Raw genomic sequence first — 12,379 nt, forward strand, 5'->3', positions numbered from 1 at the left:
AAAGGGAAGGGTGAGTCTATGTTTGGAAGTTTGACTGGAAGATTGTCTGGCGTTGATAGAGGAAGGGCAAGAGAAGGTGTGGCCTTGTTAGTAAGTCCGGAAGTACAGCAGTGTGTGACTGAATGGAAGGAGGTGTCATCGAGACTGATGTGGGTGAAAGCGAAATTTGAACGGGAGTTGTGGGTGTTTGTGAGTGCATATGGGCCTGGTAGTGAAAGGGATGAAGAAGAGAGGGAGTGTTTCTGGAATGATGTTGATGAGTGTCTGCATAGTTTTGGAGCGAATGTGCATGTGGTAATGATGGGAGATCTGAATGCTAGAGTGGGAAATGTAGCAGTTGAAGGTGTAGTTGGTATGCATGGTGTGCCTGGAAGAAATGAAAATGGGGAACGAATGATAGGGATGTGTGTTGAGCGAGAGATGGTGATTGGAAATACGCTGTTTGCGAAGAAAGATATTTATAAGTATACATGGGTGAGACAGGAGGGTGGAAGGATTGTTGTTAGAGCTTTGATGGACTATGTGGTTGTGTCTAGGAATGTAATAGGAAGATTGTTGGATGTGAGAGTTCTGAGAGGGGAGGGTGGAGGTATGTCTGACCACTACCTGGTGGAGGGAAAGTTAAGAGTAGGTATGAGATGAGTGAGAGCTAGGAGGGTTAGGTGTGGCAGGGAGGTTTTGAAAGTGAGTGAGTTGGATAAAAGAGAGAAAATGATAGAGTATCAGGAGAAATTGAAAGATGAGTGGAACGCAGTGAAAGATCAGGAAAATGGCAGTGTGGAGGAGGAATGGCAGTTGTTTAAGAGTGCTGTGGTGGGGCATGCAGAAGAGGTGTGTGGTGTGAGACATGTGGGTGGTGGTGTAAGAAAAGGAAGTGAATGGTGGTGCGAGGAAGTAAGTATGGCTGTGGCAGAGAAGAGACGTGCATATGAAGTGTGGCTGCAGAGGAAGGATGAGGTGTCATATGAGAGGTATAAGGAAAGGAGGAATAGGGCGAGAAGAGCTGTGCGTGATGCTAAAGTGGCAGCAGATGAGAGGTGGGGTAGGCGGCTGACTGAGAATTTCCAACAGAATAAGAAAATGTTTTGGAAGGAGGTGAAAAGGGTGCGAAAGGGAGAGTCAGGGAAGGAAGAGCGAATAAAAGCAGAGGATGGAAGGATGTTAATTGAGATTGATGCAGTAAGGAAGAGATGGGCAGCGTATTTTGAAAGATTGTTAAATGTAGAGGAGGAAAGGGTGGCTGAGATTGTGGCAGATGGAAGGGTGCAAGGAATAAATGTGTTGGGAGAGTTGAATGATTCTTTGATCACGAAGGAGGAAGTGGAGAAGGCAGTAAAGGAGATGAAAACAGGGAAAGCTGCAGGTATGGATGGGTGTGCTGTTGAATGCCTGAAGGGTGGTGGAGTGACTATTGTTGACTGGTTAGTAAGATTGTTGAATGTGTGTTGTTGAATGCCTGAAGGGTGGTGGAGTGACTATTGTTGACTGGTTAGTAAGATTGTTGAATGTGTGTTTTGTGAAAGGTATGGTGCCAATTGACTGGGCAAGTGCTTGTGTGGTCCCGTTGTATAAAGGGAAGGGTGATAAGTATGATTGTACTAACTTTAGGGGTATAAGTCTGTTGAGTGTAAAGTGTATGACAGAATTGATAGGGAGGCTTTGTGGACTGTTTTAAGATTGTATGGACCTGATGGTAGGTTACTAAAAGGGGTGAAAAGTTTTTATCTAAATAGTAGAGCATGTGTAAGAGTGGGAAATGCTGTGAGTGATTGGTTTCCCGTGAGAGTGGGGCTGCGACAGGGATGTGTGATGTCGCCTTGGTTGTTTAATATTTTTATGGATGGTGTTGTAAGAGAGGTGAATGCAAGTGTTTTAGGTGGAGGTCTGAGTCTGGTGAATGTCGATGGTGGAGAGTGGAATCTGAAGCAGCTGCTGTTTGCAGATGATACTGCACTGGTGGCTGATTCAGAGGAGAGATTAAGACAGTTGGTAGAGGAGTTTGGAAGGGTGTGTGAAAGGAGGAAATTGAAAGTAAATGAGAATAAGAGTAAAGATTTGAAGTGTACGAGGTTGGTAGATGGTAGGGGGATGAATATAGTTTTGAATGGCGAGTTGCTTGAGGAGGTGGAGTGTTTTAAATATTTAGGGTCGCATGTTGCTATGGATGGAAGAATAGATGCAGAAGTGAAGTTTAGAATAATAGAAGTAGGAAAGGTGCTGGGAGGAATGAAAAAAGTGTTTAGATGTCGTTCGCTTAGAATGGATGTGAAGAGAAGGCTGTATGAGGGTGTTGTGGTACCGACTGCGTTATATGGGGCTGAAACATGGAATATGGGTGTAGCAGAGAGGAAAAGTTTGAATGTAATGGAGATGAGGTGTCTGAGGAGTATGTGTGGAGTGACGCGTATGGATCGAGTGCGAAATGATGAAGTGCGAAGGACAACTGGAGTTGTTCGGGAGATGACTGGTAGAGTTGAGCAGAGGGTGTTGCGATGGTTTGGGCATATGGAGAGAATGGATAATGAGCGATTGGTGAAAAAGATAACTAGATCTGATGTGAGAGGTGTAAGGCTGAGAGGGAGACCACGAATAGGATGGATGGACAGTGTGAAGAGAGCGCTGGATGCGAGAGGGATGTCTGTCGAGCAAGGAAGAGTGGCTGTGCGTGACAGAAATAAGTGGAGAGAAATTGTGAATGAATTAATGATGACGCAGCCCTGGAGGGATATTCTCCCGCATTTGGTCTGATTAGCTAGTCAGGTCAGGTGCGAGTAAGGGGATGGGTCTATTATGATGTGGCAGGGGTAAACCAGTTCTGCTGTTGGGCCCTGCTGCGGATGTCACTGATTGCACTGTGCATTTGACCCTTGTGTGGTGTGGTGCGGTGAGGATCTGTCCATTCTCCCCTTTGGGGCTAAGATGCGAATGACTGTGTTTGAATGGATGAGTGAATGGGGAGTGTGTCGTCCTGTCTCGGCTGCCTCCCTTTCCATGGGGGAAGCAGCCTAGGTATATAGATAGATAGATAGTATGTGTCTGCCCCCCCCCCCTCTCTCTCTCTCAGAGTGAAATCCTGAAGCTGAAAGGGGGGGGAGTTAGTCAGCCGTGACATTCCACCAAGGACGCAGGCCTGGTCATCTACTCCCAGAATTTTTGAGTTTGTGTTGGCCTAACCTCGGGACCCTACGCCTAACAGGGTATATATATATATATATATATATATATATATATATATATATATATATATATATATATATATATATATAGGGGTGGATTATTACTATTATTATTATTTTCATAGCTTCTTTTTTGTCTAATTATAATATAATTATTTCATCATTATTATTAGTATTATCATCATCATCTGTATCCTCCATCTTCTCCTTCTCCTCCTCCTCCTTCTTCTCCTCCTCCTCCTCCTCCTCCTCCTCCTTCTTCTTCTCCTCCTCCTCCTCCTCCTCCTACTCCTCCTCCTCCTCCTCCTTCTTCTTCTCCTCCTCCTCCTCCTCCTCCTCCTTTTCCTCCTCCTCCTCCTTTTCCTCCTCCTCCTCCTTTTCCTCCTCCTCCTCCTCATCATCATCATCATCATCGTCATCATCTGGTAGGCCTACTGTTAATATTTTTTACTTTAGATGGATTTTGTCAATATACCCACGGCCATTTTTCCTACTCTTATTATTTTCTTTTATTTTTTAATTTATTACTATTAACTTTATTTCAGTTTTTTTTTTTTTTATACCCATGAGTTGGTTATTCCTCTGGGGTTTTCCTGGTACTTCCCCATGCCTGTAATTACGTCTCTCTCTCTCTCTCTCCCTCTCTCTCTCCCTCTCTCTCTCTGTATGAGAGAGAGAGAGAGAGAGAGAAAGAGAGTGCTTATTTCAGGTGTACATTAATGGCGTTTCAGACATTGTCAGTTCATTTCAGTAATATTTTTCCGTATTACAGTATACCAACAGACGATTTATTCTGCCTATGAAAAAACAAAAAAAATCTGGGATCTGAACTTTGAACCTGGTAGACTGCAGGCGTAAGTTTCCGTTCTGCAATCCACCATCCTCTTTTCCGGGGATAGGAAAGTAGTTGAGGGACGTTTGTGCAATCACTTGAGCCGCCCAGTGATATCTGTGCCACCACGTGAAGGCGTACCCCCTCCCAGCAGCAGGACTGGAACGGCTAGCAACACAGGAATTACCTTTTGTTACCGTCAGATTCTCACAACTAACGCGAGGGTATGTCCGCCTACGTGAGAACTTGGGGTTGCGTTCAGTTCCGTCCTGTCTGGATGTTTTTCTGTCTGTCTATCTGTCTGTCTGTCTCTATACCTTATCTACCTATCTGTCTGTCTGTCTGTCCGTCCATCCATCTATTGCCAGACGCCTTAATCTTGTGTAAGTCTAAGAGGTGGTAACATGAATCGCCTCCACGTTCCCCGGTCCTCTGGCATTTATTTGCCCTTCCTCCATTTCACACCCCCTTCTCTCATAATCTCTTCATTCCGTCCCTCCATCTTATCCTTGGTCTCCCCCTCTCACTCTTCCACCTCACTCACATACACTTTTTTAGTCAGTCTCTCATTCTCCATCGTGTCCACGTGGCCAAACGATCTCAAAATACAGTATTTCCTAAACTCAGTCACATCCACATCAACACATCGCTCATTTACCCCCTCATTTCTCTTCATACAGATACTGTTCCCTTTTTATATTAACCTGGCCAAAAATTGCAGTTTTATCAATAGATTAACAGTAGAATCGGGTGCCATTCACCAAGATGTTCAGCTGAAAAGGTGTAGAGCTGAAGCACTGTCTTTTAGTTCCACAGTTATACGTGAACTAAGCTATAATGGAAGAAAACATGGGCCAGGTGAAGGTGAAAAGAGTATATTAGTGAAATGCCTTACTGAGTTGTATTCCGTGGCTTTTGAGGATTCATATCACCTTTCTTTGGTAATTTATTCTTCGTGGTGCAAATTATGTTGATAGTTTAACGATACAGATGGCATACAAGAGAATGTTAAGGCGTTGTATAGAAAATAGGTCGCCGAGTAGTTGCTACGTAGCCTTTCAGTGTTCAGGAATGCCGGAATACGTTGTTATTTCTACACTGAATGCTGACTGTCGTCTAGTTGAAGGTCTGAAGTTGAAGGCTGTGTGTGTGAAAGAGAGAGAGAGAGAGAGAGAGAGAGAGAGAGAGAGAGAGAGAGAGACTGAAAACAGGATCTGATAGAAACTTCTTATTGCGATATTAGAGGTGAAAAAATCATTCCTTTTCGTAAGCAGTATACTGTATTTATATTTAGTCTTTATTAATTTTTGCTACATAAAGAGGCCTCGCCAATTTCTGGTCTCTGCCTTCCTTCATCTCCAACTCCACCTCCCCCTCCCCTCAAAAATGAGCCATTGTAAAGTTTGTGAATGGGGAAGAGGAGCAGAGTTCCCAAGTTAGCGATTTTGGTACAAGTCAACGATTTGGCTGAAGTTAGCGATATTTGCACTAATTATGAAATTAAGTGTAGACATTTTCTTTTCTTTTATATAGCGACATTCTGACATTGAATGTCAGAATTATAACCTCTTTAGTCCGATTACGTATTTGTCATTTTTGTTGCTACCAGACGATTGTATTTGCTTTAGCAGCAGCAAAAATAAGAGGCAAAGATATATCGGACTGCAGTGTTTGAACATCAGTGACTCCAAAACTTTTATTGGCTGCTCTTTTAAACGTTTATTGCTTCCTGTCTTTAACGTTTATTGTTTCCGACCGGAGTTGCCTAGTTGATTTTTCCGCTAGATTTAGATACTTTTAGGGACCACTTATGCAGAAAGATATCTACGGTAGTCTAGAGAGTTACGAATTTACAAAACTTTAATGGCTGTCCAGTGATTTTAGCCCTTTTAACATTAATTTTCTGGAGTATTTAATGTTAGCGACATAAGTAGTCGCACTCCGCAAGTATCCGCTAGCCAGTGAAGCCTTCAAGCCACGGGTGGGTACACCGTTGGTCCATCGCGCCAGCCACTAGAGATGGAAAACTCGATTCACTTTGGTGACTCGAGTTTTTATGAGTCACTCACCGAAGAGAATCGGGTAGTTGAGTCACTCGATTCACCAAGTCAGTAGCCTGGCTGCAGCAACCGTTACTTCTGCCAGCCGAGTAGCCGAGCAAGTCGGTGTTGGGTGAGAGAGCGTAGCTCGCTCGCTCAACACTCGGTTAATCATTGAATGTTGCCAACTCTCTCCTATTCATTATTTACTGGCATTCAAATATGGACCTGATGTAAGAAAATTTTAATAATCGGGGTAAAGAATGAAACACCATTATTACATAAAAAAAAAAAAACCCTTACTATTCCGTTAAACAAATTGAATAAATGACATATTTAGAGCAAAAATAAACATAATCCATTAAACTGTGGCATTTAAATTCTATCTTTCTATCTAATGGCCGACGCCATTATCCTCGATGGGGTTACCAAGACTGAATCGTCTCCAAACCAACCTTTCTCCCACCAGACATGACCTTCCTCCCACTCAAACCCACTCGCCCTCATATTCCTCCTCACTCCATCCCTTCACCTCATTCTTGGTCTCCCCCTACCACTAATCCCTCACACCTCACTCTCAATCTTTCACTCTCCATACATTTCATAATATACGCTCTTTACAAATTAGCATTTAAAAAAACAAGTTCACGGACCTTTCCAGGGCTAAGTCTGTTTCTCCTATCAGTTATGATTTGTCCTGTCTTTGAAAAGATGCGCTCTGATGGCACTGAAGTAGCAACAACGCAGAGCCTAGTCTTCATAACTGCACAAGTGTTCTTAAAAACTAGGGCACGAGATCTCCACCATTCCAAGGGGTCGGCTGTTCGGGGTATGAGCTGCTCAGAAAGGAATCCTTTAACCTCCAACGTTGCCTCAGTTATGGGATTTTGGGTCCCTGGCCTCAGGCTGGTGACTCGCTCCTCAAAATCTGCCCAGACAAGAGGAACTGTATCCGTAGGAGGAATGGAGGGTGGTTCATCTTCCCCCTCCTCTGTGCTGGGTGTTGCTATTGGCGGTGGTCTTGCTACCCTTGATGCAGCTGCAACTTTGTCTACTACCCTCGTCACGGCATTCTCTGCGTGTTTCTCATGAATGAATGCATGTTTCTTGAACCTGGGATCCAAGAGTGCAGCCTCTGCTAGGACGTTCACCTGCTCAATTCCCCCAAATCGTTTATGCAATTCTGCCATAAGGATGTTAGTCATCTCACGGACTGGCTGGTGGGTGGACGAATTTCTCTGCCAGTGTGCAGTAGCCCTCTGGAGCCCTCGTGCCATCAGGATGGCTTTAGAGCCTGTCACAAACCTGAAATAGGAAGACATGTAGGCTACTATAATTATGTAAAATTATATTGTTTACTATACAGTTTTATTCTCTTATTGCAAAATTGTATACTTATGCAATCATCCTTTATTAACTCACTATCCCCTCCCACTCTCTCTCTCCCCTTGACCAGATTATTCGCTCTTTAATCTTCTTTATCACTTTTTCTTCCTCCTCTCTGTCTAACATCTTTTTGCGTTTTCTAGCAGAAGTAGTAGATGTAGCAATAGCTGTTGACATGTGCATAAAACCCACGGCATAAGAGGGGTGGCAAGAACGTAGTGCACATGTTATTTCCTCCCCTTTTTGGTCCTCTCAGGACAAGTCTGATCGTGGGTGCGATCCCACTCTTGTGGTGGAGGGGGTGGTTCGGCCAGACCACTTGGGGATCAACAACATCAACTCCGTACTATATTAATATGAATCACATGATGAATAAATTAAGTGCATATAGTAATTTGTACATACCTTTCTGAGCTCAGCTCCACAGTCACTTCCTCAAAGGGCTGAAGGACTTCACATGCTTCATTAATAATTTCCCACTCTTCCAGAGATAGTGCCGGGAGCTGGGGATTTACTATGGCCAGTGTGGAGATGAGAGGTTCCTTGACTTCAATGATGCGCCTCAACATGTAATAAGTGGAATTCCAACGCGTAGCTATGTCTTGTTTCAGTCGCAGTTGAGGCTGTCCCATTTGCAGCTGTACCTCTCGAAGCTTAGCAGAGGCTACAGTGCTTCTTCGCGTGTATTCTGTAATGCCTTTTACTTTCTGTATGATCTCCTCAATCTGCTTCTGTTGGATTCCATATCTTACGATCAGATTTAAAATATGAGCAAAACACCTCAGGTGATTCCAGTGTAGTACATCACTAACCGCCTTCTTTATATTAGCTGCACTGTCAGTGACACAGGCCACAATTTTGCCACTGATACCCCATTCAGTGGCTATTGATCTCAATTCTTTAGCCAGATTTTCAGCTGTGTGGTGTTCATTGACCTCGAAGCAGTCCAGTAAATTTGATTCAAGCTTAAAGTCATTTACGTAATGGCAAGTTACAGACATGTAGCCAGTTGTTGTGTTGGACGTCCAGCAGTCAGTTGTTAAGCATACAGCGGGAGCAGCCTTGATTTTCTCGAGAAGGTCAGTTTTCACTTTATTGAATAAGTGAGGTATCATTTGCTGGGATATTGTGGGTCTGCTAGGAAGTACATAGGAGGGATTAAGGGCTTTTGTGTACTCCCTAAAACCTCTGTCATCCACAATCGAAAATGGCTGGAAGTCTGTAGCAATCATTGTAACCAAGGACTGGTCTATCTTGCTCTGCTGTAAGGGCATCATGGGCCTTGACACAAATCCTCCCATACAAGTTTGCCGCTGCCTTTTTATCGGTGGTTGTTCTTGTCCTGATGTGTTTGTACTGTTGCTGGTGGTGGTTGTTGCAGATGTGCTGTTCGAAGCAAGAGATGTCATTGCTGAAGTTGTTTGTGCAACTGGAGTACTAGTATGATTCTGAAAGTCTTGCCTGTCCTCTTGTAGGTGTACTGTTGGGTGTTTGCTTTTTAAATGTCTTCTCATGTTTGACGTGCTTCCCCCCCGGAAAGATAATACCAACTTGCATAGCTGGCATCGGGCATGTGTTTGGTTTTCGACAGTAAAATGCATCCAAACAGAACTTTTTCTCCTTGAACTATTCATTATTCTTTGAGCTGACTTTTTCTCCTCCTACCTTGTTTAATATTCAGCTCTACATCTCATCCCAAGCACTGCGAGGGGACGCAGATAACTGAGGCACTGAGAGGATTGCATTAAAAAACGTTAAAAAGCGTTAAGCCATTCTGAGGTGATGTAAATAGCTTTAAATTATTAGTACGATAAAGAAAAACATTTAGATTGCTTAATAATTTATTATTTTATTGCCAGAATAAAACAGATATGAAAAACACAGCGACCTGTTATTTAAAATCCTTCCCAATTCGTGAGTCACCAGTGACTCGGTGAGCCGGGCCTTGGCCGGGCCCCACCGCATCTGTCCGGGGTGGCCTGAGTCATGTAATTCGAGTTCTACGATATCTTCTTCACACTCAATAATCAAGGCTGGAACACACTGCCTGCAAGTGGTCCTGTGCTATGAGTGGTAATGTGTGCTCACACTACTGTTCATACCAAGCAGTGGTGTGAACACAGCAATACTTATACCGCGACCGGGTATTTCAAACTCGTGAGTGCTGAGTGGTGAGCCGGGTCGGGCCCCGCCACATTTGCCCGGAGCGGCCTGAGTCAGTCGAGTTCTAACGTTGTAAGTCACTCGTGACTCGTGAGTCGTGACACTCGTGTCCATAACTCGAGGCTGAAACCCGCAGCCTGCCACGAGCTGAAGGTCTGGTCACTTGATCAGTGAACAGCCAGTGATGGTGTGGTATGAGTGGTGGTGTCACTGGTGTGTCCTCATACCAGGCAGTGATATGAGCAGTGCACATACAACTCTCGAGTCTCAACCGAAATATAATGTTAGAATTTAAACTAATACTAAGTGAACGAGTTAATGAAAACAATGACTCGATACACCCGATTCAGCGAAAGGAATCGTTCGATTTGAACGATTGACTCGCGAGTCTTACATCACTACCAGCCACTGCCAGTAGTTCTTCAAAATGCCGAGGAGGGTGGCGTTGGTCCCTCTCCCTTGCGACACTTCTGCCTTGCCCACGACATACAGATCACCTCGTAAGCAAAAATACCCGTTTATCCAAAATGTAAAAATCTCGGCTGTTCAAATTGTATGTGAACAAAAATTGCTGTCATTAAATTTCGACGTGAAAACAGTTGAGTGGTTCAAAAATGATCATGAATATTTAATATAGTAATTGTAAAATCCCCCGTAGTCTGGGCCAGAGCTTTAAAATAAGAATGATCTTACCAGGATATCTTACCTGGTTATGTTTAATTTCTTTTAAGTGACCATTATTTGCAGAAATGTCCCTCAATAGTGGACAGGAAGAGTGTGTGATTCTGTATATGATTTTAAAGTGAAAAGGTGAAATACTTAACGATTTTGAACACAAAGCCTGTCTTGCCAACTGATTGGCACCTTGAAGGATTTTTTTTTTTTTTTTTTTTTTTAAAGCGGCGAGATGTGTAAGTGATTTTAGATAAGAATAAAGCAATAGTTGTAGAGAGAGATGGTGAGTTTGATTTGCTGGTGAATGGAGAAAGATCTGAATAGGAAGAGTTGAAGTACTTCCTTGCAGTGATACAGATGTGTGTGAAGAACATGGAGAGCAGTGATATTTGGAAGAAGTGGGTGGTGCAATGAAGACCTTGGTACGATACAAATGACTTACTGTTGAGGCTACAAGAGGATTGCAGTAAGGTGCGATCGTGCCCTCAACGCAGGAGTGAGACTATGGTAGGGCAAGAGTTTGAAAAGCCGAAGGTGAGAGCAGTGGAACTTGCAGTGTTGAGTGGTATAGCATGAGTTTGAGCAGTTGAAGGTAAGAGCAATGGAAATAGAGTTGTAAAGGAATATATGTTGAGGGTAAGAGCAATGGAAATATATGTTGAGGGTAAGAGCAATGGAAATAGAGTTGTAAAGGAATATATGTTGAGGGTAAGAGCAGTGGAAATATATGTTGAGGGTAAGAGCAATGGAAATAGGGATGTAAAGGAATATGTGTGATGTGTAGACAGCATTCGATAAGAGAAAGATCCATGAAAAATGTGGAGTAAAGAAGTTTGATAATGGATTGAGGAGAGTGCTTGAAAAACAATGGTTATGGAAACATGAATAGGGTGGACAAATTGCAATTATTTCCTCCTCTTTTTCATAGCTGCGTCATAGCTCCACGTAACAGGTGATATAAGAGCAACATTGTACAGCCTAACGGACAAATAGTTAATGTGTGGCTTGGAGATTTTTCAAAAGATTGTAAGGGATGTGAGACCATTAAGTGTGAAATTGTAAACTTCTTGATATGGAACTGGTGGGCAAAGGAAGGCACAGACAGAGAGATTGTATTGTCATTTACCCAATGTGTGTGTGTGTGTGTGTGTGTGTGAGAGAGAGAGAGAGAGAGTTAAAATTGGTATTAAGTCAGAATTACCACGCTTCATGAGCTCCCCACAATACAAGTCTCTCTCGTGTCCTATTTACTGGCATCATAATTATGGCATCTGTTGCGGTCGGTTTGTCGATTATTTCAAATGATGGTCTCCTTTTCCACTTCCATTTTCTTTTCTTTCATCTCTCCTCTTTACTTTTGTTTCATTTTGTACTCCTGTATTCCTCATTTCTTTTGCCTTTTTCTGCCCCTCCCTTCCTCCTCCTCCTCCTCCTCCTCCTCTCTTCGTTTTGTTACCCTCCTCTTCTTTAATTTTTGGTCTTTTTCTTTTTTCCTTTAATCATCACCCTCTTCTTCTACCTTCTTTTCCCTTCCACCTTCCCCTCCTCCTTATCATCATCATCATCATCATCATCATCATCATCATCATCATTCCTCTCTCTCTCTCTCTCTCTCTCTCTCTCTCTCTCTCTCGTAATTGCAGCATCTGTTGGTGTGATTGACAGTAGGCTAATCAATTCTTGGATGGCGGTGACTGGGCACTGTTGGGGAAGAGGGGAAGCTTGCAATCATCATTATCATCGTCTTCGTCATTGTCATCAATCATCATCATCATCATCATAATTTTTTCTTTGCTTTTTCCTTTGATTTTCGTTCAGTTTGTTTTATGTTTTCTTCATTTCTGCCCCGTATTCTTTTTATTTCTTCTCTATCGTCCTCATCCTCCTCTCAGTCATCGTCATCATCTTCTTAACTGATAGAGCCTACAGACTTTTATTTAATCTGTATAGGCCTACTTTGTTCAATATACAATACAGCCAGTATACTTATCAACCCACACGCCTCAAGCACTGAGTCACCCTGTTCAGTATTTCGTAAGCTGTTCGTAGGCATTGTGTGTATGTGTGTGTGTGTGTGTGTGTGTGTGTATGTGTGTGTGTGCAACCGC

General features: G+C 43.1%; 2 protein-coding genes across 2 annotated transcripts in view; one reads left to right on the top strand and one right to left on the bottom strand.

Moving 5' to 3' along the window:
• Positions 1-6,664: 6,664 nt before the first annotated feature.
• LOC145399490 (E3 SUMO-protein ligase ZBED1-like) lies at positions 6,665-8,947 on the bottom strand. The gene is made up of 2 exons (XM_080272095.1): positions 7,839-8,947; positions 6,665-7,352 (listed from the first exon to the last, which is right to left on the bottom strand). Exons 1-2 carry the CDS (start codon positions 8,945-8,947, stop codon positions 6,665-6,667), a joined length of 1,797 nt encoding a protein of 598 aa, XP_080128221.1.
• Positions 8,948-10,081: 1,134 nt separating this feature from the next.
• LOC145399491 (uncharacterized) overlaps positions 10,082-12,379 on the top strand; it is a 12,346-nt gene continuing 10,048 nt past the window's right edge. Inside the window, exon 1 of the mRNA XM_080272096.1 lies at positions 10,082-10,096. The gene's annotated coding sequence lies outside the window, so the exon portion shown is untranslated. The remainder of the gene's footprint in view (positions 10,097-12,379) is intronic.

This window comes from Coenobita brevimanus, chromosome 49 (assembly GCF_032717465.1).
Source record: "Coenobita brevimanus isolate Jiangsu-jjx chromosome 49, ASM3271746v2, whole genome shotgun sequence".
Taxonomy (NCBI): domain Eukaryota; kingdom Metazoa; phylum Arthropoda; class Malacostraca; order Decapoda; family Coenobitidae; genus Coenobita; species Coenobita brevimanus.